The sequence below is a fragment of the Lampetra fluviatilis genome, unplaced genomic scaffold (genome assembly GCF_964198595.1).
Source record: "Lampetra fluviatilis unplaced genomic scaffold, kcLamFluv1.1 SCAFFOLD_584, whole genome shotgun sequence".
NCBI lineage: Eukaryota > Metazoa > Chordata > Hyperoartia > Petromyzontiformes > Petromyzontidae > Lampetra > Lampetra fluviatilis.
The window spans coordinates 39930-64884 of NW_027621276.1; the positions used below are offsets into that span (position 1 = coordinate 39930).

General features: G+C 53.5%; 1 protein-coding gene across 2 annotated transcripts in view; it reads right to left on the reverse strand.

Annotated features, from left to right (window-relative positions):
- Window positions 1–24548, reverse strand: part of SUDS3 (SIN3A corepressor complex component SDS3) — a 29840-nt gene extending 5292 nt beyond the window's left edge. The window contains exons 1-11 of one of the 2 annotated variants that reach the window (XM_078885377.1): window positions 24140–24548; window positions 22743–22812; window positions 21082–21137; window positions 20314–20385; window positions 18439–18458; window positions 16153–16309; window positions 15278–15373; window positions 13595–13656; window positions 11242–11263; window positions 1838–1901; window positions 283–367 (exon numbers count right to left, since the gene is read on the reverse strand). In XM_078885377.1, coding sequence (XP_078741503.1) covers window positions 283–367; window positions 1838–1901; window positions 11242–11263; window positions 13595–13656; window positions 15278–15373; window positions 16153–16309; window positions 18439–18458; window positions 20314–20385; window positions 21082–21137; window positions 22743–22812; window positions 24140–24515 — 1080 coding nt within the window. In that variant the 5' untranslated portion in view covers window positions 24516–24548. Of the gene's footprint in view, window positions 1–282; window positions 514–1837; window positions 1902–11241; window positions 11264–13594; window positions 13657–15277; window positions 15374–16152; window positions 16310–18438; window positions 18459–20313; window positions 20386–21081; window positions 21138–22742; window positions 22813–24139 lie in introns of those variants that run through there. The other variant, XM_078885376.1, reaches the window with a different exon arrangement.
- Window positions 24549–24955: the final 407 nt, after the last annotated feature.

The window sequence follows — 24955 nt, forward strand, 5'->3', positions numbered from 1 at the left end:
ACAGAGACACACAGAGACACACAGACTCACACAGAGACACATAGACTCACACAGAGACCCACACACTCACACAGAGACTCACAAAGACCCACAGACTCACCACACAGAGACCCACAGACTCACACAGACTCACACAGACACCCACAGACTCACCCACAGACACACACAGAAACTCACACAGAGACACACAGACTCACACAGACACCCACAGAGACCCACAGACATCTACCTAGCAACCGTCGCCCTCGCGTGCCAGGCTAGGTGCACGAGCCTGCGGCTCACCTCATTGGTTCCGATGGAGCTGATGACGCAGCTGATTTTGTTTGTGTCGCGAGACTCCAGGAACACCGACTGGCTCTTGTGGTAGCTGTAACAGAGGCAAAGGTCCCCCGTGTAGCCTCAACGCCGTCTGGGTAAAGTGTAGCGCAGGCAAAGGTCCCCCGTGTAGCCTCTACACTGCGAGTGGCTGGGTGAGTGGGTGGGTGAGTGGGTGGATGGGGGGGTGAGTGGCTGGGTGAGTGGGTGGGTGAGTGGGTGAGTGGGTGAGTGGGTGGGTGAGTGGGTGGGTGAGTGCATGGGTGAGTGGGTGAGTGGGTGGGTGAGTGGGTGAGTGGGGGAGTGGGGGAGTGGGGGGGTGAGTGGGTGAGTGAGTGGGTGGGTGAGTATCTGGGTGAGTGGCTGGGTGAGTGGGTGGGTGAGTGGGTGGGTGAGTGGGTGGGTGAGTGGGTGAGTGGGTGGGTGAGTGGCTGGGTGGGTGAGTGGGTGGGTGGGTGAGTGGGTGAGTGGGTGGGTGAGTGGCTGGGTGAGTGGGTGAGTGGGGGGGTGGGGGGGTGAGTGAGTGGGTGGGTGAGTATCTGAGTGAGTGGCTGAGTGAGTGGCTGGGTGAGTGACTGAGTGACTGAGTGAGTGGCTGGGTGAGTGACTGGGTGAGTGACTGGGTGAGTGACTGGGTGAGTGACTGGGTGAGTGGCTGGGTGAGTGGCTGGGTGAGTGGGTGGGTGAGTGGGTGAGTGGGTGGGTGAGTGGGTGGGTGAGTGGGTGGGTGGGTGAGTGGGTGGGTGAGTGGGTGGGTGAGTGGCTGGGTGAGTGGGTGGGTGAGTGGGTGAGTGGGTGGGTGGGTGAGTGGGTGGGTGGGTGGGTGAGTGGGTGGGTGGGTGGGTGAGTGGGTGAGTGAGTGGGTGGGTGAGTGGGTGCGTGAGTGGGTGGCTGGGTGAGTGGGTGGGTGAGTGGGTGGGTGAGTGGGTGGCTGGGTGAGTGGGTGGCTGGGTGAGTGACTGGGCGAGTGGCTGGGTGAGTGGCTGGGTGAGTGGGTGAGTGGGTGGGTGAGTGGGTGGGTGAGTGACTGGGTGAGTGACTGGGCGAGTGGCTGGGTGAGTGACTGGGCGAGTGGCTGGGTGAGTGGCTGGGTGAGTGACTGAGCGAGTGACTGGGTGAGTGGCTGGGTGAGTGTCAGGCAAAGGTCCCCCGTGTAGCCTCAATGCTGTCTGGGTAAAGTGTAGCGCAGGCAAAGGTGCCCCGTGTAGCCTCTACACTGTGAGTGGCTGGGTGAGTGAGTGAGTGGGGGGGTGAGTGGGGGGGTGAGTGGCTGGGTGAGTGGGTGTGAGTGGGTGGGTGAGTTGAGTGGGTGAGTGGGTGGGTGAGTGAGTGGGTGGGTGAATGGGTGGGGGGGTGAGTGGGTGAGTGGGTGGGTGGGTGAGTGGGTGGGTGGGTGAGTGAGTGGGTGGGGGGGTGGGTGAGTGGGTGGGTGGGTGGGTGGGGGGGTGGGTGAGTGGGTGGGTGGGTGAGTGGGTGAGTGAGTGGGTGAGTGACTGGGTGAGTATCTGGGCGAGTGACTCACCATCTCCGATCGTAGCAGAGTTTCCCATCATCGATGCGGGCTTCAAATCGCTGACTCGGTGATTCTGGGGAAATTACGGGAGCAAGCAAACTGAACCCATTACACACGAGAGAGAGGGGGGGGGGTAGTACTGGAATAACTACAGTGATACCTCGGTGCACGAACTCCGCTTCTGTTCACAAACAACTCGGTTGACGAACTCCGCGTCGGTTCATGAACAACTCGGTTCACGAACAGAAAAGTTCACGACAATAAGCTCCGGTGCACGAACTCCGCTTCGGTTCATGAACAACTCGGTTCATGAACAGAAAAGTTCACGACAATAAGCTCCGGTGCACGAACTCCGCTTCGGTTCATGAACAACTCGGTTCATGAACAGAAAAGTTCACGACAAAATGCTCCGGTTGACGAACTCCGCTTCTGTTCATGAACAACTCGGTTCACGAACAGAAAAGTTCACGACAATAAGCTCCGGTTGACGAACTCCGCTTCTGTTCATGAACAACTCGGTTCACGAACAGAAAAGTTCACGACAATAAGCTCCGGTGCACGAACTCCGCTTCTGTTCATGAACAACTCGGTTCACGAACAGAAAAGTTCACGACAATAAGCTCCGGTGCACGAACTCCGCTTCTGTTCATGAACAACTCGGTTCACCAACAGAAAAGTTCATGACAAGATGCTCCGGTGCACGAACTCCGCTTCTGTTCATGAACAACTCGGTTCACGAACAGAAAAGTTCATGACAAGATGCTCCGGTTGACGAACTCCGCGTCGGTTCATGAACAACTCGGTTCACGAACAGAAAAGTTCACGACAATAAGCTCCGGTGCACGAACTCCGCGTCTGTTCATGAACAACTCGGTTCACGAACAGAAAAGTTCACGACAATAAGCTCCGGTGCACGAACTCCGCTTCTGTTCATGAACAACTCGGTTCATGAACAGAAAAGTTCACGACAATAAGCTCTGGTGCACGAACTCCGCGTCGGTTCACAAACAACTCGGTTCACCAACAGAAAAGTTCATGACAAAATGCTCCGGTGCACGAACTCCGCGTCGGTTCATGAACAACTCGGTTCACGAACAGAAAAGTTCACGACAATTTGCTCCGGTTGACGAACTCCGCGTCGGTTCATGAACAACTCGGTTCACCAACAGAAAAGTTCATGACAAGATGCTCCGGTGCACGAACTCCGCTTCTGTTCATGAACAACTCGGTTCACGAACAGAAAAGTTCACGACAATAAGCTCCGGTGCACGAACTCCGCTTCTGTTCATGAACAACTCGGTTCACGAACAGAAAAGTTCATGACAAGATGCTCCGGTGCACGAACTCCGCTTCTGTTCATGAACAACTCGGTTCACGAACAGAAAAGTTCACGACAATAAGCTCCGGTGCACGAACTCCGCTTCTGTTCATGAACAACTCGGTTCACGAACAGAAAAGTTCATGACAAGATGCTCCGGTGCACGAACTCCGCTTCTGTTCATGAACAACTCGGTTCACGAACAGAAAAGTTCACGACAATAAGCTCCGGTGCACGAACTCCGCTTCTGTTCATGAACAACTCGGTTCACGAACAGAAAAGTTCACGACAATAAGCTCCGGTGCACGAACTCCGCTTCTGTTCATGAACAACTCGGTTCACGAACAGAAAAGTTCATGACAAGATGCTCCGGTTGACGAACTCCGCGTCGGTTCATGAACAACTCGGTTCACGAACAGAAAAGTTCACGACAATAAGCTCCGGTGCACGAACTCCGCGTCTGTTCATGAACAACTCGGTTCACGAACAGAAAAGTTCATGACAAGATGCTCCGGTGCACGAACTCCGCTTCTGTTCATGAACAACTCGGTTCACGAACAGAAAAGTTCATGACAAGATGCTCCGGTGCACGAACTCCGCTTCTGTTCATGAACAACTCGGTTCACGAACAGAAAAGTTCACGACAATAAGCTCCGGTTCACGAACTCCGCTTCTGTTCATGAACAACTCGGTTCACGAACAGAAAAGTTCATGACAATAAGCTCCGGTGCACGAACTCCGCTTCTGTTCATGAACAACTCGGTTCACGAACAGAAAAGTTCACGACAATGTGCTCCGGTGCACGAACTCCGCGTCGGTTCATGAACAACTCGGTTCACCAACAGAAAAGTTCACGACAATAAGCTCCGGTGCACGAACTCCGCTTCTGTTCATGAACAACTCGGTTCACGAACAGAAAAGTTCACGACAATAAGCTCCGGTTCACGAACTCCGCGTCGGTTCATGAACAACTCGGTTCACGAACAGAAAAGTTCACGACAATAAGCTCCGGTGCACGAACTCCGCTTCTGCTCATGAACAACTCGGTTCACGAACAGAAAAGTTCACGACAATATGCTCCGGTGCACGAACTCCGCTTCTGCTCATGAACAACTCGGTTCACGAACAGAAAAGTTCACGACAAAATGCTCCGGTGCACGAACTCCGCTTCTGTTCATGAACAACTCGGTTCACGAACAGAAAAGTTCACGACAATATGCTCCGGTGCACGAACTCCGCTTCTGTTCATGGACAACTCGGTTCACCAACAGAAAAGTTCACGACAATAAGCTCCGGTTGACGAACTCCGCGTCGGTTCATGAACAACTCGGTTCACCAACAGAAAAGTTCACGACAATAAGCTCCGGTTGACGAACTCCGCTTCTGTTCATGAACAACTCGGTTCACCAACAGAAAAGTTCACGACAATAAGCTCCGGTGCACAAACTCCGCTTCTGTTCATGAACAACTCGGTTCACCAACAGAAAAGTTCACGACAAAATGCTCCGGTTGACGAACTCCGCTTCTGTTCATGAACAACTCGGTTCACAAACAGAAAAGTTCACGACAAAATGCTCCGGTTGACGAACTCCACGTCGGTTCATGAACAACTCGGTTCACGAACAGAAAAGTTCACGACAATGTGCTCCGGTGCACGAACTCCGCTTCTGTTCATGAACAACTCGGTTCACGAACAGAAAAGTTCACGACAAAATGCTCCGGTTGACGAACTCCGCGTCGGTTCATGAACAACTCGGTTCACGAACAGAAAAGTTCACGACAATAAGCTCCGGTGCACGAACTCCGCTTCTGTTCATGAACAACTCGGTTCACGAACAGAAAAGTTCACGACAATAAGCTCCGGTGCACGAACTCCGCTTCGGTTCACGAACAACTCGGTTCACCGACAGAAAAGTTCACGACAATATGCTCCGGTGCACGAACTCCGCTTCTGTTCATGAACAACTCGGTTCATGAACAGAAAAGTTCACGACAATGTGCTCCGGTTGACGAACTCCGCTTCTGTTCATGAACAACTCGGTTCACGAACAGAAAAGTTCATGACAAGATGCTCCGGTGCACGAACTCCGCTTCTGTTCATGAACAACTCGGTTCACCAACAGAAAAGTTCATGACAAGATGCTTCGGTTCACGAACTCCGCGTCGGTTCATGAACAACTCGGTTCACCAACAGAAAAGTTCACGACAATAAGCTCCGGTGCACGAACTCCGCTTCTGTTCATGAACAACTCGGTTCACGAACAGAAAAGTTCATGACAAGATGCTCCGGTGCACGAACTCCGCTTCTGTTCATGAACAACTCGGTTCACCAACAGAAAAGTTCATGACAAGATGCTTCGGTTCACGAACTCCGCGTCGGTTCATGAACAACTCGGTTCACCAACAGAAAAGTTCACGACAATAAGCTCCGGTGCACGAACTCCGCTTCTGTTCATGAACAACTCGGTTCACGAACAGAAAAGTTCATGACAATATGCTCCGGTGCACGAACTCCGCGTCGGTTCATGAACAACTCGGTTCACGAACAGAAAAGTTCACGAACAGAAAAGTTCATGACAATAAGCTCCGGTGCACGAACTCCGCTTCTGTTCATGAACAACTCGGTTCACGAACAGAAAAGTTCACGACAATAAGCTCCGGTGCACGAACTCCGCTTCTGTTCATGAACAACTCGGTTCACGAACAGAAAAGTTCATGACAAGATGCTCCGGTTGACGAACTCCGCTTCTGTTCATGAACAACTCGGTTCACGAACAGAAAAGTTCATGACAAGATGCTCCGGTGCACGAACTCCGCTTCTGTTCATGAACAACTCGGTTCACCAACAGAAAAGTTCATGACAAGATGCTCCGGTGCACGAACTCCGCTTCTGTTCATGAACAACTCGGTTCACGAACAGAAAAGTTCATGACAAGATGCTCCGGTGCACGAACTCCGCATCTGTTCATGAACAACTCGGTTCACGAACAGAAAAGTTCATGACAATAAGCTCCGGTGCACGAACTCCGCTTCTGTTCATGAACAACTCGGTTCACGAACAGAAAAGTTCACGACAATAAGCTCCGGTTCACGAACTCCGCGTCGGTTCATGAACAACTCGGTTCACCAACAGAAAAGTTCACGACAATAAGCTCCGGTGCACGAACTCCGCTTCTGTTCATGAACAACTCGGTTCACGAACAGAAAAGTTCACGACAATAAGCTCCGGTTCACGAACTCCGCGTCGGTTCATGAACAACTCGGTTCACGAACAGAAAAGTTCACGACAATAAGCTCCGGTGCACGAACTCCGCTTCTGCTCATGAACAACTCGGTTCACGAACAGAAAAGTTCACGACAATATGCTCCGGTGCACGAACTCCGCTTCTGCTCATGAACAACTCGGTTCACGAACAGAAAAGTTCACGACAAAATGCTCCGGTGCACGAACTCCGCTTCTGTTCATGAACAACTCGGTTCACGAACAGAAAAGTTCACGACAATATGCTCCGGTGCACGAACTCCGCTTCTGTTCATGGACAACTCGGTTCACCAACAGAAAAGTTCACGACAATAAGCTCCGGTTGACGAACTCCGCGTCGGTTCATGAACAACTCGGTTCACCAACAGAAAAGTTCACGACAATAAGCTCCGGTTGACGAACTCCGCTTCTGTTCATGAACAACTCGGTTCACCAACAGAAAAGTTCACGACAATAAGCTCCGGTGCACGAACTCCGCTTCTGTTCATGAACAACTCGGTTCACGAACAGAAAAGTTCACGACAATTTGCTCCGGTTGACGAACTCCGCTTCTGTTCATGAACAACTCGGTTCACCAACAGAAAAGTTCACGACAATTTGCTCCGGTTGACGAACTCCGCTTCTGTTCATGAACAACTCGGTTCACCGACAGAAAAGTTCACGACAATATGCTCCGGTGCACGAACTCCGCTTCTGTTCATGAACAACTCGGTTCATGAACAGAAAAGTTCACGACAATGTGCTCCGGTGCACGAACTCCGCTTCTGTTCATGAACAACTCGGTTCACGAACAGAAAAATTCACGACAAAATGCTCCGGTTGACGAACTCCGCGTCGGTTCATGAACAACTCGGTTCACCAACAGAAAAGTTCACGACAATAAGCTCCGGTGCACGAACTCCGCTTCGGTTCATGAACAACTCGGTTCACGAACAGAAAAGTTCACGACAATAAGCTCCGGTGCACGAACTCCGCTTCTGTTCATGAACAACTCGGTTCACGAACAGAAAAGTTCACGACAATAAGCTCCGGTGCACGAACTCCGCTTCGGTTCACGAACAACTCGGTTCACCGACAGAAAAGTTCACGACAATATGCTCCGGTGCACGAACTCCGCTTCTGTTCATGAACAACTCGGTTCATGAACAGAAAAGTTCACGACAATGTGCTCCGGTTGACGAACTCCGCTTCTGTTCATGAACAACTCGGTTCACGAACAGAAAAGTTCATGACAAGATGCTCCGGTGCACGAACTCCGCTTCTGTTCATGAACAACTCGGTTCACCAACAGAAAAGTTCATGACAAGATGCTTCGGTTCACGAACTCCGCGTCGGTTCATGAACAACTCGGTTCACCAACAGAAAAGTTCACGACAATAAGCTCCGGTGCACGAACTCCGCTTCTGTTCATGAACAACTCGGTTCACGAACAGAAAAGTTCATGACAATATGCTCCGGTGCACGAACTCCGCGTCGGTTCATGAACAACTCGGTTCACGAACAGAAAAGTTCACGAACAGAAAAGTTCATGACAATAAGCTCCGGTGCACGAACTCCGCTTCTGTTCATGAACAACTCGGTTCACGAACAGAAAAGTTCACGACAATAAGCTCCGGTGCACGAACTCCGCTTCTGTTCATGAACAACTCGGTTCACCAACAGAAAAGTTCACGACAATAAGCTCCGGTGCACGAACTCCGCTTCTGTTCATGAACAACTCGGTTCACGAACAGAAAAGTTCACGACAATTTGCTCCGGTTGACGAACTCCGCTTCTGTTCATGAACAACTCGGTTCACCAACAGAAAAGTTCACGACAATTTGCTCCGGTTGACGAACTCCGCTTCTGTTCATGAACAACTCGGTTCACCGACAGAAAAGTTCACGACAATATGCTCCGGTGCACGAACTCCGCTTCTGTTCATGAACAACTCGGTTCATGAACAGAAAAGTTCACGACAATGTGCTCCGGTGCACGAACTCCGCTTCTGTTCATGAACAACTCGGTTCACGAACAGAAAAATTCACGACAAAATGCTCCGGTTGACGAACTCCGCGTCGGTTCATGAACAACTCGGTTCACCAACAGAAAAGTTCACGACAATAAGCTCCGGTGCACGAACTCCGCTTCGGTTCATGAACAACTCGGTTCACGAACAGAAAAGTTCACGACAATAAGCTCCGGTGCACGAACTCCGCTTCTGTTCATGAACAACTCGGTTCACGAACAGAAAAGTTCACGACAATAAGCTCCGGTGCACGAACTCCGCTTCGGTTCACGAACAACTCGGTTCACCGACAGAAAAGTTCACGACAATGTGCTCCGGTTGACGAACTCCGCTTCTGTTCATGAACAACTCGGTTCACGAACAGAAAAGTTCATGACAAGATGCTCCGGTGCACGAACTCCGCTTCTGTTCATGAACAACTCGGTTCACCAACAGAAAAGTTCATGACAAGATGCTTCGGTTCACGAACTCCGCGTCGGTTCATGAACAACTCGGTTCACCAACAGAAAAGTTCACGACAATAAGCTCCGGTGCACGAACTCCGCTTCTGTTCATGAACAACTCGGTTCACGAACAGAAAAGTTCATGACAATATGCTCCGGTGCACGAACTCCGCGTCGGTTCATGAACAACTCGGTTCACGAACAGAAAAGTTCACGACAATAAGCTCCGGTGCACGAACTCCGCTTCTGTTCATGAACAACTCGGTTCACGAACAGAAAAGTTCACGACAATAAGCTCCGGTGCACGAACTCCGCTTCTGTTCATGAACAACTCGGTTCACGAACAGAAAAGTTCATGACAAGATGCTCCGGTGCACGAACTCCGCTTCTGTTCATGAACAACTCGGTTCACGAACAGAAAAGTTCATGACAAGATGCTCCGGTTGACGAACTCCGCGTCGGTTCATGAACAACTCGGTTCACGAACAGAAAAGTTCACGACAATAAGCTCCGGTGCACGAACTTCGCTTCTGTTCATGAACAACTCGGTTCACGAACAGAAAAGTTCATGACAAGATGCTCCGGTTGACGAACTCCGCTTCTGTTCATGAACAACTCGGTTCACGAACAGAAAAGTTCATGACAAGATGCTCCGGTGCACGAACTCCGCTTCTGTTCATGAACAACTCGGTTCACCAACAGAAAAGTTCATGACAAGATGCTCCGGTGCACGAACTCCGCTTCTGTTCATGAACAACTCGGTTCACGAACAGAAAAGTTCACGACAATAAGCTCCGGTTCACGAACTCCGCTTCTGTTCATGAACAACTCGGTTCACGAACAGAAAAGTTCACGACAATAAGCTTCGGTTCACGAACTCCGCTTCTGTTCACAAACAACTCGGTTCACCAACAGAAAAGTTCACGACAATAAGCTCCGGTTCACGAACTCCGCTTCTGTTCATGAACAACTCGGTTCACGAACAGAAAAGTTCATGACAATATGCTTCGGTTCACGAACTCCGCGTCGGTCCATGAACAACTCGGTTCACCAACAGAAAAGTTCACGACAATAAGCTCCGGTGCACGAACTCCGCTTCTGTTCATGAACAACTCGGTTCACGAACAGAAAAGTTCATGACAATATGCTCCGGTGCACGAACTCCGCGTCGGTTCATGAACAACTCGGTTCACGAACAGAAAAGTTCACGAACAGAAAAGTTCATGACAATATGCTCCGGTGCACGAACTCCGCGTCGGTTCACCAACAACTCGGTTCACGAACAGAAAAGTTCATGAACAGAAAAGTTCATGAACAGAAAAGTTCATGACAATATGCTCCGGTTCACGAACTCCGCGTCGGTTCACCAACAACTCGGTTCACGAACAGAAAAGTTCATGAACAGAAAAGTTCATGACAATATGCTCCGGTGCACGAACTCCGCGTCGGTTCACCAACAACTCGGTTCACGAACAGAAAAGTTCATGAACAGAAAAGTTCATGACAATATGCTCCGGTGCACGAACTCCGCTTCTGTTCATGAACAACTCGGTTCACGAACAGAAAAGTTCATGACAGTATGCTCCGGTGCACGAACTCCGCTTCTGTTCATGAACAACTCGGTTCACCAACAGAAAAGTTCATGACAATATGCTCCGGTGCACGAACTCCGCTTCTGTTCATGAACAACTCGGTTCACGAACAGAAAAGTTCATGACAATATGCTCCGGTGCACGAACTCCGCTTCTGTTCATGAACAACTCGGTTCACGAACAGAAAAGTTCATGACAATATGCTCCGGTGCACGAACTCCGCTTCTGTTCACGAACAACTCGGTTCACGAACAGAAAAGTTCACGACAATATTCTCCGGTTGACGAACAGGAACCGCGGCCATTCTAATGCTAATTCCAGGCTGCCACGTGGTCGTGACAGCCTGTAGGAAGATCGTGGAGAGAAGCAGAGACACAGAAAGAAGCGCTGCGGGAACTGCGAAGACACTTTCAGTGACTTTTTGCTGTGCTTTTTAGCACATACAGTACTGTACTACTGTACAATACTGTACAATACTGTACTTACTGTATTGTACAGTTCACCCGTTTGAGTGCTTACTGAAGTCATCTCAAGCGTGGTTAGTGTTCTCTCTTCATACATTACTATGCTGTACAGTACTACACTAATGTGTATTGTAATTTTGTGCTTCAAAAACCCCCCAAAAAAAAGGTCAGAACGGATTAACCCGATTTACATTGAAAGCCTTTGGGGAAATGTGCCTCGGGTCACGACCAATTCGGTTCGCGACCAGAGTCAGTTCGCGAATTAAGTTCGTGAAGCGAGGTTTGACTGTATGACACACGAGGGGGCGTGTGGGTGTCTACATTACCTGCTCTCTTGAACGGCTTTCCCTGCGAACACGAAAAAGACAACAGCAGCCATCAGTGAGCACGGCATCCATCAACACAGACACTACGCAAAACACGCCACCACCCATCAACAACAACAACATAAACACCCCGTCTGCCTGTCTCTGTGTGTGTGTGTCTGTGTGTGAATGTGTGTGTTTCTGTGTGTGTGTGTCTCTGTGTGTGTGAGTGTGTGTGTCTCTGTGTGTCTCTGTGTGTGTGAGTGTGTGTGTCTCTGTGTGTGTGTGTGAGTGTGTGTGTGTCTGTGTGTGATTCTGTGTGAGTGTGTGTTTCTGTGCGTGTTTGTGTGTGTGTCTGTCTGTGTGTGTGAGTGTGGGTGTGTGTGAGTGTGTGTGTAAGTATGTGTGCAAGTGTCTCTGTGTGTGTCTGTGAGTGTCTGTGAGTGTGTGTGAGTGTGTGTGTTTCTGTGTGTGTTTGTGTGTGTGTGTCTGTCTGTGTGTGTGAGTCTCTGTGTGTGTCTGTCTGTGTGTGTGAGTGTGTGTGAGTGTCTGTGTGTGTGTGTGTGAGTGTGTGAGAGTGTGTGTGTGAGAGTGTGTGTGTCTCTGTATGTGTGAGTGTGTGTGTGAGTGTCTGTGTGTGTGTGTGAGTGTCTGTGTGTGTGTGAGTGTGTGTGAGTGTGTCTCTGTGTGTGTCTGTGTGCGTGTGTGAGTGTATGTGTGCGTGTGAATGAGTAAGTGAATGAGTGTGTGAGTGAGTGTATGAGTGAGTCAGTGAGTGAATGAGTGAGTGTATGAGTGAGTGTTTGAGTGAGTGTATGAGTGAGTGAGTGAATGAATGAGTGAGTGTATGAGTGAGTGTTTGAGTGAGTGAATGAATGAGTGAGTGCATGAGTGTCTGAGAGTGAGTGTGTGAGTGAGTGTGTGAGTGAATGAGCGAGTGTATGAGTGAATGAGAGTGAGTGAATGAATGAGTGTAAGAGTCAGTGAATGAGTGAGTGTATGAGTGAGTGAATTAGTGAGTGAGTGTGTGAGTGAATGAGCGAGTGAATGAGTGAATGAGAGTGAGTGAATGAATGAGTGTAAGAGTCAGTGAATGAGTGAGTGTATGAGTGAGTGAATTAGTGAGTGAGTGTATGAGTGTATGAGTGAGTGAATTAGTGAGTGAGTGTATGAGTGTGTGAGTGAGTGAATTAGTGAGTGAGTGTATGAGTGAGTGAGTGAGTGAATTAGTGAGTGAGTGTATGAGTGTGTGAGTGTGTGAGTGAGTGAATTAGTGAGTGAGTGTATGAGTGAGTGAGTGAACGAGTGAGTGAACGAGTGTGTGAGTGTCTGAGTGTGTGAGTGAGTGAATGAGTGAATGAATGAGTGAATGAATGAGTGTATGAGTCAGTGAATGAGTGAGTGTATGAGTGAATGAGTGAGTGAATGACTGAATGAGTGAACGAGTGAGTGTATGAGTCAGTGAATGAGTGAGTGAATGAGTGTGTGAATGAGTGAGTGAGTGTATGAGTGAGTGTATGAGTGAGTGAGTGAGTGTATGAGTGAGTGTATGAGTGAGTGAGTGAGTGTATGAGTGAGTGTATGAGTGATTGTATGAGTGAGTGAGTGAGTGTATGAGTGAGTGTATGAGTGAGTGAGTGAGTGTATGAGTGAGTGAATTAGTGAGTGAGTGTATGAGTGAGTGTACGAGTGAGTGAGTGTATGAGTGAGTGTATGAGTGAGTGAGTGAGTGTATGAGTGAGTGTATGAGTGAGTGAGTGAGTGTATGAGTGAGTGTATGAGTGATTGTATGAGTGAGTGAGTGAGTGTATGAGTGAGTGAGTGTGTGAGTGAGTGAATTAGTGAGTGAGTGTATGAGTGAGTGTACGAGTGAGTGAGTGTATGAGTGAGTGAGTGAGTGTATGAGTGAGTGAGTGAGTGTATGAGTGAGTGAGTGTGTGAGTGAGTGAATTAGTGAGTGAGTGTATGAGTGAGTGAGTGTGTGAGTGAATGAATGAGTGAGTGAATGAGTGAGTGAATGAGTGTATGAGTCAGTGAATGAGTGAGTGTATGAGTGAGTAAGTGTATGAGTCAGTGAATGAGTGAGTGAATGAGTGTGTGAATGAGTGAATGAGTGTGTGAATGAGTGAATGAGTGAACGAGTGAGTGTATGAGTCAGTGAATGAATGAATGAGTGAATGAATGAACGAGTAAATGAATGAACGAGTGAATGAATGAGTGAATGAATGAGTGAGTGAATGAGTGAGTGAATGAATGAACGAGTGAATGAACGAGTGAATGAATGATCGAGTGAGTGAACGAGTGAGTGTATGAGTGAATGAATGAGTGAGTGAATGAGTGAACGAGTGAATGAATGAATGAGTGAGTGTCTCACTTTGTTGAGAGCCCTCAGGTCGTCCTGTATCTGCTCATCCAGCAGCAGGTAATTCAACTGCGGTGAGGCAACAGTCAAGGAGGGATATAGACACACTGTACACACACACTGTACGCACACTGTACACAGTGTACACACACACAGTGCACACACACTGTGCACACACACTGTACACACACACTGTACACACACTGTACACACACACGGTACACACTGTACACACACAGTGTACACACGGTACACACACGGCACACACACTGTACACACACACTGCACACACACTGTGCACACTGTACACACACACTGTGCACACTGTACACACACACGGTACACACTGCACACACACGGTACACACTGCACACACACTGTACACACTGTACACACACACGGTACACACTGCACACACACTGTGCACACTGTACACACACTGCACACACACACACACTGTACACACACACGGTACACACTGCACACACACTGTGCACACTGTACACACACTGCACACACACACACACTGTACACACACACGGTACACACTGCACACACACACTGTGCACACTGTACACACACACACACTGTACACACTGTACACACACACGGTACACAATGCACACACACACGGTACACACTGCACACACACACTGTACACACTGCACACACACACTGTACACACGGTACACACACACTGTACACACTACACACACACGGTACACACACACACGGTACACACACACGGTACACACACACACGGTACACACACACGGTACACACACACGGTACACACACACACGGTACACACACACACGGTACACACACACGGTACACACACACAGTACACACACACGGTACACACACACACGGTACACACACACACACGGTACACACACACGGTACACACACACACGGTACACACACACGGTACACACACACACGGTACACACACACGGTACACACACACACGGTACACACACAGACGGTACACACACACGGTACACACACACGGTACACACACACCACCATAACGCCGTGGTAGTTATGGTAGTTATGGTAGTTGTGGTAGTGGTTGTGGTAGTAGTAGTGTTATAGTGGTAGTAGTAGTTGTAGTAGTAGTGGTAGTTGTGGTAGTTGTTGTAGTTGTAGTAGTTGTTGTAGTTGTGGTAGTTGTTGTAGTAGTTGTGGTAGTGGTAGTTGTTGTAGTAGTTGTGGTAGTTGTGGTAGTGGTAGTTGTTGTAGTAGTTGTGGTAGTTGTGGTAGTTGTGGTAGTTGTAGTAGTTGTAGTAGTAGTTGTGGTAGTTGTTGTAGTAGTTGTGGTAGTGGTAGTTGTTGTAGTAGTTGTGGTAGTTGTGGTAGTGGTAGTTGTTGTAGTAGTTGTGGTAGTTGTGGTAGTGGTAGTTGTTGTAGTAGTTGTGGTAGTTGTGGTTCTAGTAGTAGTAGTGGTAGTAGTTGTGGTTGTGGTAGTTGTGGCAGTAGTAGTTATGGTAGTTGTGTAGTGGTAGTTGTTGTGGTAGTTGTTGTGGTTGTGGTAGTAGTAGTGGTAGTTGTTGAAGTTGTGATAGTAGTGATAGTAGTAATTGTAGTAGTAGTAGTTGTAGTAGTTGTGGCAGTTGTTGTAGTTGTTGTGGTTGTTGTGGTTGTTGTGGTTGTTGTGGTTGTTGTGGTTGTTGTGGTTGTGGTCAAGGATATAGGGAGGAGGTTTTCTCCGTTTGTCCGGCAGGGGCACCGGGTCGTTTGGCCTCCGACGGAGTTTGCGAGTCATTATCGGTTTCACCTCCATCGAGTCTGGGGGGGGGGGGGGGGTGAGCGGGTGGGTGAGTGGTGAGCGGGTGGGTGAGTGGGTGAGTGAGTGGGTGAGTGGGTGAGTGAGTGAGCGGGTGAGTGAGTGACTGAATGAGTGAGTGACTGAATGAGTGAGCTAGTGGGTGAGTGGGTGAGCGAGTGACTGAATGAGTGAGCTTGTGGGCGAGTGATTGAATGAGTGAGTGGGTGAGTGATTGAATGAGCGAGTGGGTGAGTGAGTGGGTGAGTGAGTGGGTGAGTGGGTGAGCGAGTGACTGAATGAGTGAGTGACTGAATGAGTGAGCTAGTGGGTGAGTGATTGAATGAGTGAGTGGGTGAGTGATTGAATGAGCGAGTGAGTGGGTGAGCGGGTGCGTGAGTGGGTGAGTGGGTGGGTGTGTGTGTGAGCGGGTGAGCGGGTGAGTGGGTGAGCGGGTGACTGAATGAGTGAGCTAGTGGGTGAGTGATTGAATGAGCGAGTGGGTGAGCGAGTGACTGAATGAGTGAGTGACTGAATGAGCGCGTGATTGAATGAGTGAGTGGGTGAGTGAGTGGGTGGGTGAGTGGGTGAGTGAGTGGGTGAGTGAGTGAGTGAGTGGGTGAGTGATTGAATGAGCGAGTGGGTGAGCGAGTGATTGAATGAGCGAATGATTGAATGAGCGAGTGGGTGAGCGAGTGATTGAATGACCGAGTGGGTGAGCGAGTGATTGAATGAGCGAGTGAGCGGGTGAGCGAGCTGGTGAGCGAGCCGGTGAGCGAGCCGGTGAGCGTCTCCTCCTCACCGCCGGTGAGCTCCATGGTGAGTCGCTCCGTCTCGATGATTTTCTTTTTCTCCTCCAACTCGGCAACAAGACTTTCCTTGAGCTCCACTTTCCTGTCTTCAAACTCCTTGACAGCGGCACGCCGCTCACGTACGTGACTCCGTTCCACTTGCTCCGTCTGGTGAGTGGTGAGGAGTGGGGTGAGGAGTGGTGAGGAGTGGTGAGTGTGAGGGAGAGTGGGTGAGCGAGTGAGCGAGTGAGCGAGTGAGCGAGTGAGTGAGTGGGTGAGTGGGTGGGTGGGTAGGTGAGTGGGTGAGTGAGCGGATGAGTGAGTGAGTGGGTGAGTGGGTGGGTGAGCGGGTGAGTGAGTGGGTGGGTGAGTGGGTGGGCGGGTGAGTGAGCGGAGTGAGCGGGGTGAGGAGTGGTGAGCTCCACTTTCCTGTCCTCAAACTCCTTGACAGCGGCACGCCGCTCACGTACGTGACTCCGTTCCACTTGCTCCGTCTGGTGAGTGGTGAGGAGTGGGGTGAGGAGTGGTGAGGAGTGGTGAGTGTGAGGGAGAGTGGGTGAGCGAGTGAGCGAGCGAGTGAGTGAGAGAGCGGGTGAGTGGTGAGTGGGTGGTGAGTAAGTGGGTGGATGATTGAGTGGGGTGAGGAGTGGTGAGTGGTGAGGGTGAGTGGGGTGAGGAGTGGGGTGAGGAGTGGTGAGGAGTGGTGAGTGTGAGGGAGAGTGGGTGAGCAAGTGAGCGAGTGAGAGAGCGGGTGAGTGGGTGAGTGAGTAAGTGGGTGGGTGATTGAGTGGGGTGAGGAGTGGTGAGTGGTGAGGGTGAGTGGGGTGAGGAGTGGGGTGAGGAGTGGGGTGAGGAGTGGTGAGGGTGAGCGGGGGTGTGAGTGGGCGGGTGAGTGAGTGAGTGGGTGAGTGGGTGAGTGAGCGGATGAGTGAGCGGGTGAGTGAGTGGGGTGAGGAGTGGTGAGTGAGTGAGTGGGTGGATGAGAGAGCGGGTGAGTGAGCGAGTGGGTGAGTGAGTGAGCGGGTGAGTGAGTGGGTGGGTGAGTGAGCGGGTGAGTGAGTGGGTGAGTGAGTGGGTGAGTGAGCGGGTGAGTGAGCGGGTGAGTGAGTGGGGTGAGCGGGCGAGTGATTGAGTGAGCGGGTGAGTGAGTGAGTGGGTGAGTGGGTGAGTGAGCTGGTGAGTGAGTGAGCGAGCGCGCGGGTGAGCGAGCGGCTGAGTGAGTGAGCTAGTGAGTGAGTGAGCGGGTGAGCGAGCGAGCGAGTGGGTGGGTGAGCGGATGAGTGAGTGGGTGGGTGTGAGCGGCGAGTGGGTGAGCGGATGAGTGAGTGGGTGGGTGAGTGAGCGAGTGGGTGAGCGGGTGAGTGAACGAGTGAGTGAGTGAGCGGGTGAGTGGGTGAGTGAGTGAGTAAGTGGGTGGGTGAGCGAGTGGGGTGAGTGGGTAAGCGAGTGAGCGAGTGAGTGAGTGAGCTAGTGAGTGAGTGGGTGAGTGAGTGGGTGAGTGAGCGGGTGAGTGAGTGGGTGGGTGAGTGAATGGGTGGGTGGGTGAGTGGGTGAGTGAGTGGGTGAGTGAGCGGGTGAGTGAGCGGGTGAGTGAGCGGGTGAGTGAGCGGGTGAGTGAGTGGGTGAGTGAGTGGGTGAGTGAGTGGGTGAGTGAGCTAGTGAGTGAGCTAGTGAGTGAGTGGGTGAGTGAGTGGGTGAGTAAGTGGGTGGGTGAGCGAGTGAGCGAGCGGGTGAGTGGGTAAGCGAAGTGAGCGAGTGAGTGAGTGAACGAGTGAGTGAGCTAGTGAGTGAGTGGGTGAGTGAGTGGGTGAGTGAGCGGGTGAGTGAGTGGGTGGGTGAGTGAATGGGTGGGTGAGTGAGTGGGTGAGTGAGTGGGTGAGTGAGCTAGTGAGTGAGCTAGTGAGTGAGTGGGTGAGTGAGTGGGTGAGTAAGTGGGTGGGTGAGCGAGTGAGCGAGCGGGTGAGTGGGTAAGCGAGTGAGCGAGTGAGTGAGTGAACGAGTGAGTGAGCTAGTGAGTGAGTGGGTGAGTGAGTGGGTGAGTGAGCGGGTGAGTGAGTGGGTGGGTGAGTGAATGGGTGGGTGGGTGAGTGGGTGAGTGAGTGGGTGAGTGAGCGGGTGAGTGAGTGGGTGAGCGGGCGGGGTGAGTGAGTGGGTGAGTGAGTGGGTGAGTGAGCGGGTGAGTGAGTGGGTAAGCGAGTGAGCGAGTGAGTGGGTGAGTGAGTGGGTGAGTGAGTGGGTGAGTGAGTGGGTGAGTGAGCGGGTGAGCGGGCGGGGTGAGTGCACACCAATCACCTCACCTCAAGCTGCAGGAACAAGTCTGCGCAGGATCACAAACAGAGAGAGTGGAATCAGCACAGAGAGAGAGAGGGGAGTGGAATCAGCGGGAGGTGGTGGTGGTGGAGGTGACGGTGGTGGAGGTGACGGTGGTGGTGACCGTGGTGACCGTGGTGGTGGTGGTGACGGTGGTGATGGTGGTGGTGACGGTGGTGACGACCGTGGTGACCGTGGTGGCGGTGACGACCGTGGTGACCGTGGTGGCGGTGACGGTGGTGACGGTGGTGACGGTGGTGGTGGTGGTGACGGTGGTGATGGTGGTGGTGACGGTGGTGACGACCGTGGTGACCGTGGTGGCGGTGACGACCGTGGTGACCGTGGTGACGGTGGTGACCGTGGTGACGGTGGTGATGGTGGTGACGGTGGTGACGGTGGTGACGGTGGTGACGGTGGTGATGGTGGTGGTGACGGTGGTGACGACCGTGGTGGCGGTGACGACCGTGGTGACCGTGGTGACGGTGGTGACGGTGGTGACGGTGGTGACGGTGGTGACGGTGGTGACGGTGGTGACGACCGTGGTGACCGTGGTGACGGTGGTGACGGTGGTGACGGTGGTGACGGTGGTGACGGTGGTGGTGGTGGTGACGGTGGTGATGGTGGTGGTGACGGTGGTGACGACCGTGGTGGCGGTGACGACCGTGGTGGCGGTGACGACCGTGGTGACCGTGGTGACGGTGGTGACGGTGGTGACGGTGGTGATGGTGGTGACGGTGGTGACGGTGGTGACGGTGGTGACGGTGGTGACGACCGTGGTGACCGTGGTGACCGTGGTGACGGTGGTGACGGTGGTGACGGTGGTGGTGGTGGTGACGGTGGTGATGGTGGTGGTGACGGTGGTGACGACCGTGGTGGCGGTGACGACCGTGGTGACCGTGGTGACGGTGGTGACGGTGGTGACGGTGGTGATGGTGGTGACGGTGGTGACGGTGGTGACGGTGGTGGTGGTGGTGACGGTGGTGATGGTGGTGGTGACGGTGGTGACGACCGTGGTGGCGGTGACGACCGTGGTGACCGTGGTGACGGTGGTGACGGTGGTGACGGTGGTGACGGTGGTGACGGTGGTGACGACCGTGGTGACCGTGGTGACGGTGGTGACGGTGGTGACGGTGGTGACGGTGGTGACGGTGGCGTGGTGACGGTGGTGACGGTGGTGACGGTGGTGACGGTGGTGACGGTGGTGACGGTGGTGACGGTGGTGACGACCGTGGTGACCGTGGTGACGGTGGTGACGGTGGTGACGGTGGTGACGGTGGTGACGGTGGTGACGACCGTGGTGACCGTGGTGACGGTGGTGACGGTGGTGACGGTGGTGACGGTGGTGACGGTGGTGACGGACCGTGGTGACCGTGGTGACGGTGGTGACCGTGGTGACGGTGGAAGTTACCAGCAGGTGCACCCCCCACCCACCACCCACCCACCACCACCCACCCACCCACCACCCACCCACCCACCACCCACCCACCACCACCCACCCACCCACCACCCACCCACCACCACCCCCCACCCACCACCCACCCACCCACCACCCACCCACCCACCACCCACCCACCCACCACCCACCCACCACCCACCCACCCACCACCCACCCACCCACCACCCACCCACCCACCAAACCCACCCACCAAAACCAACCAGCAAAGTCCACCCACCCACCCACCCACCAACCCACCCACCAACCCACCACCCACCCACCACCCACCCACCCACCACCCACCCACCCACCAAACCCACCCACCAAAACCAACCAGCAAAGTCCACCCACCCACCCACCCACCAACCCACCCACCCACCCACTCACCCACCCACCCACCCACCAACCCACCCACCCACCCACTCACCTGCGTTGCGAATGCGCTCCTTGCACTGCTGGTCGAGTTTGCGAAGCCTCTTCTGGTATTCCTGCAGCGTGCCTGCACACACACACACACAGACACACACACACACATTCAGAGACACACACACACACACCACACACACACATTCAGAGACACAAACACACACACATTCAGAGACACACACACACACCACACACACACACATTCAGAGACACACACACACACACCACACACACACATTCAGAGACACAAACACACACACATTCAGAGACACAAACACACACACATTCAGAGACACACACACACATTCAGAGACACACACACACACCACACACACACACATTCAGAGACACACACACACACATTCAGAGACACACACACACACATTCAGAGACACACACACACACACACTCTGCTACCCACACACACATTCATTCAGAGACACACACACTGCTACCCAGCCACCCAGCCACCCACCCACCCACTCACCCACCCACCCACCCAGCCAGCCACCCACCCACCCACTCACCCACCCACCCACTCACCCACCCACCCACTCACCCACCCACCCACTCACCCACCCACCCACCCACTCACCCACCCACCCACCCACTCACCCACCCACCCACCCACTCACCCACCCACCCACCCACTCACCCACCCACCCACCCCAGCCACCCCAGCCAGCCACCCACCCACTCACCCACCCACCCAGCCACCCACCCACTCACCCACCCACCCACTCACCCACTCACCCACCCACTCACCCACCTTCGTGTAGATGCTGTAGCTGCTTCTTCAGAGAGCTGAGCTTCTCCTGATACATCCTGCGCAGAGCAGCAGCAGCAGCAGCAGCGTCACCAACATCATCATCATCACCATCATCAACATCATCTACATCATCTACATCATCAACATCATCAACATCATCTACATCATCAACATCATCACCATCATCAACAACAACACAATCACCACCACCACTACCATCATCATCACCATCATCATCACCAACACCACTAACAATACCACTACCATCACCACCCCCATCACCACTCCCACCTCCACCCCCACCTCCACCCCCACCCCCACCGCCACCACCACCACACCCACCACCACCACCACCACCACCACACCCACCACCGCCACCACCACCACGCTCACCACCACCACGCTCACCACCACCACCCCCACCACCACCCCCACCACCCCCACAACCACCACCTCCACCCCCACCACCACCACGCTCACCACCATCATCACCACCACCACCACCACGCTCACCTCTCCTTGATCTCCACCTCCACCCCACCACCCCCACCACCTCCACCACCACCACGCTCACCACCACCTCCACCACCATCACCACCGCCACCACCACCACGCTCACCACCACCACGCTCACCACCACCACCCCCACCACCACCCCCACCACCCCCACAACCACCACCTCCACCCCCACCACCACCACCACCACGCTCACCACCACCACCACCACCACGCTCACCTCTCCTTGATCTCCACCACCACCATCACCCCCACCACCACGCTCACCTCTCCTTGATCTCCACCTCCACCCCACCACCCCCACCACCTCCACCACCATCACCACCACCACCACCACCACTGCCGCCGCCACCACGCTCACCTCTCCTTGATCTCCACCACCACCCCCCACCACCCTCCACCACCACCCCACCACCTCCCCCACCACCACCACCCCCACCCCCACCACCGCCACCCCCACCACCACCACCACCACGCTCACCTCTCCTTGATCTCCACCACCACCACCACCACCACCACCCCCACCACCACCCCCACCACCTCCCCCACCACCACCCCCACCACCACCACCACCACCACCACCACCCCCACCACCGCCACCCCTCCTTGATCTCCACCCCCATCACCCCCACCACAACCACCACCACCCCCACCACCACCCCCACCACCACCCCCACCACCACCACGCTCACCTCTCCTTGATCTCCACCACCACCCCCACCACCACCACCACCCCCACCACCCCCACGCTCACCTCTCCTTGATCTCCACCACCACCCCCACCCCCACCCCCACCACCCCCACCACCTCCCCCACCGCCACCCCCACAACCACCCCCACCACCCCCACGCTCACCTCTCCTTGATCTCCACCACCCCCACCACCACCACCACCCCCACCACCTCCCCCACCACCACCACCACCACTACCCTCACCTCTCCTTGATCTCCACCTCCATCACCTCCACCCCCATCACCACCACCACCACCACCACCCCCACCACCACCACGCTCACCTCTCCTTGATCTCCACCACCACCTCCACCCCCATCACCACCACCTCCACCACCCCCACCACCACCACGCTCACCTCTCCTTGATCTCCACCACCACCTCCACCACCCCCACCCCCACCACCACCCTCACCTCTCCTTGATCTCCACGTGTCCGTCCTCATGATGCTTGGCGAGGTCCGTCTCGCTCGCGTCCTCAGTGTCTGCTCCCTCGCACAGACACAGGCAAAGGTCCCCCGTGTAGCCCACAACACTGGCAAGGGGCAAGTGCTGTCGGTGGCTGGGTAGATGTTGACCACCTCGCCTGGTACGCAGGAGGTCGTGGGTTCGATCCCGGACCCTGTGAGATGTTGACTACCACGCCTGGTACGCAGGAGGTCGTGGGTTCCATTCCGGACCCTGTGAGATGTTGACTACCTCGCCTGGTACGCAGGAGGTCGTGGGTTCCATCACTATCATCATCACAGTGGCTAGGAGATGTTGACTACCTCGCCTGGTACGCAGGAGGTCGTGAGTTAGATCACTATCATCATCACCACGGTGGCTGGGAGAGTGAGTGTTCACACAGCGAGTGAGTGTTCACACAGCGAGTGAGATGGAGTGAGTGTTCACACAGCGAGTGAGTGTTCACACAGCGAGTGAGATGGAGTGAGTGTTCACACAGTGAATGAGATGGAGTGAGTGTTCACACAGTGAGTGAGATGGAGTGAGTGTTCACACAGTGAATGAGATGGAGTGAGTGTTCACACAGTGAGTGAGATGGAGTGAGTGTTCACACAGTGAGTGTTCACACAGCGAGTGAGATGGAGTGAGTGTTCACACAGTGAGTGAGATGGAGTGAGTGTCCACACAGCGAGTGAGTGAGTGTTCACACAGCGAGTGAGTGAGTGTTCACACAGCGAGTGAGTGAGTGTTCACACAGCGAGTGAGTGAGTGTTCACACAGCGAGTGAGTGTCCACACACACAGAGTGTGCACACAGAGTGAGTGTTCACACACAGCGAGTGAGTGAGTGTTCACACACACACACAGAGTAAGTGTCCGCACACACAGAGTGTGCACACACAGCGAGTGTTCACACAGCGAGTGAGTGTCCACACACAAACAGTGAGTGTTCACACACAGCGAGTGAGTGAGTGTGTTCACACACAGCGAGTGAGTGAGTGTTCACACACAGCGAGTGAGTGAGTGTTCACACACAGCGAGTGAGTGAGTGTTCACACACACACACACAGAGTGAGTGTCCGCACACACAGAGTGCACACAGAGTGAGTGTCCGCACACACAGAGTGAGTGAGTGTCCACACACACACACAGAGTGAGTGTCCGCACACACAGAGTGTGCACACAGAGTGAGTGTCCACACACACACACAGAGTGAGTGTTCACACACACAGCGAGTGAGTGTTCACACAGCGAGTGAGTGTTCACACAGCGAGTGAGTGAGTGTTCACACACAGAGTGAGTGTTCACACACACACAGAGTGAGTGTCCGCACACACACACAGAGTGACGGAGTCTCCCTCACAACCTTCGTCAGACTCTCTCGCCCGAGCGTTCCTCCTCCTCCTCCTGTCCACCATGTCCTCCTCCTCACCGCCTCCTCCTCCATCTCCCCTCGCCGCCGCCTCCTCCCCATCATCATCGTCGTCCTCCTCGTCCACCTCTTCGCTCGCCTCATCCTCCTGCTCGTCGTAGTAGCGATCGATGGCCGACCACGGAGTTTCCTGAGGCGATGCGTGAAGAGGCTGAGGCGGCTGAGGAGGGAGGACAGGAGGCGTCGCTTGTTGTTGAGGCGCAGCGGGTGGTGCTGGTTGTTGTTGTTGCTGATGAGGAGGAGGCTGCAGTTGTTGCTGTGGTTGTTGCTGTTGCAGCGATATCGGGGATGTTTGTAACGTTGCCGCCATTGCTGCTGCTACTGCTGCTGAGGCCTCTCTCTCTCTCCCTCCTCTTCCGGTAAGCAACCGGAAGTTAAGGGCGATGTGTGGGGGGGGGGAGTTTCCGGTATGGGGGGTTATGCCCATATAAGGACAGTTTACGAACTGGCTTATCCGGTTAGAGCAACTTCCGGTGCAGGTAAGTTCAATTGATGGCGGCTGCCATTGCTGCTGCCTCTCTCTCCCTCCTCTTCCGGTAAGGAACCGGAAGTTAAGGGCGATGTGTGGGGGGGGGGGGAGTTTCCGGTATGGGGGGTTATGCCCATATAAGGACAGTTTACGAACTGGCTTATCCGGTTAGAGCAACTTCCGGTGCAGGTAAGTTCAATTGATGGCGGCTGCCATTGCTGCTCCCTCTCTCTCCCTCCTCTTCCGGCAAGCAACCGGAAGTTGAGGGTGGGGGGCGATGT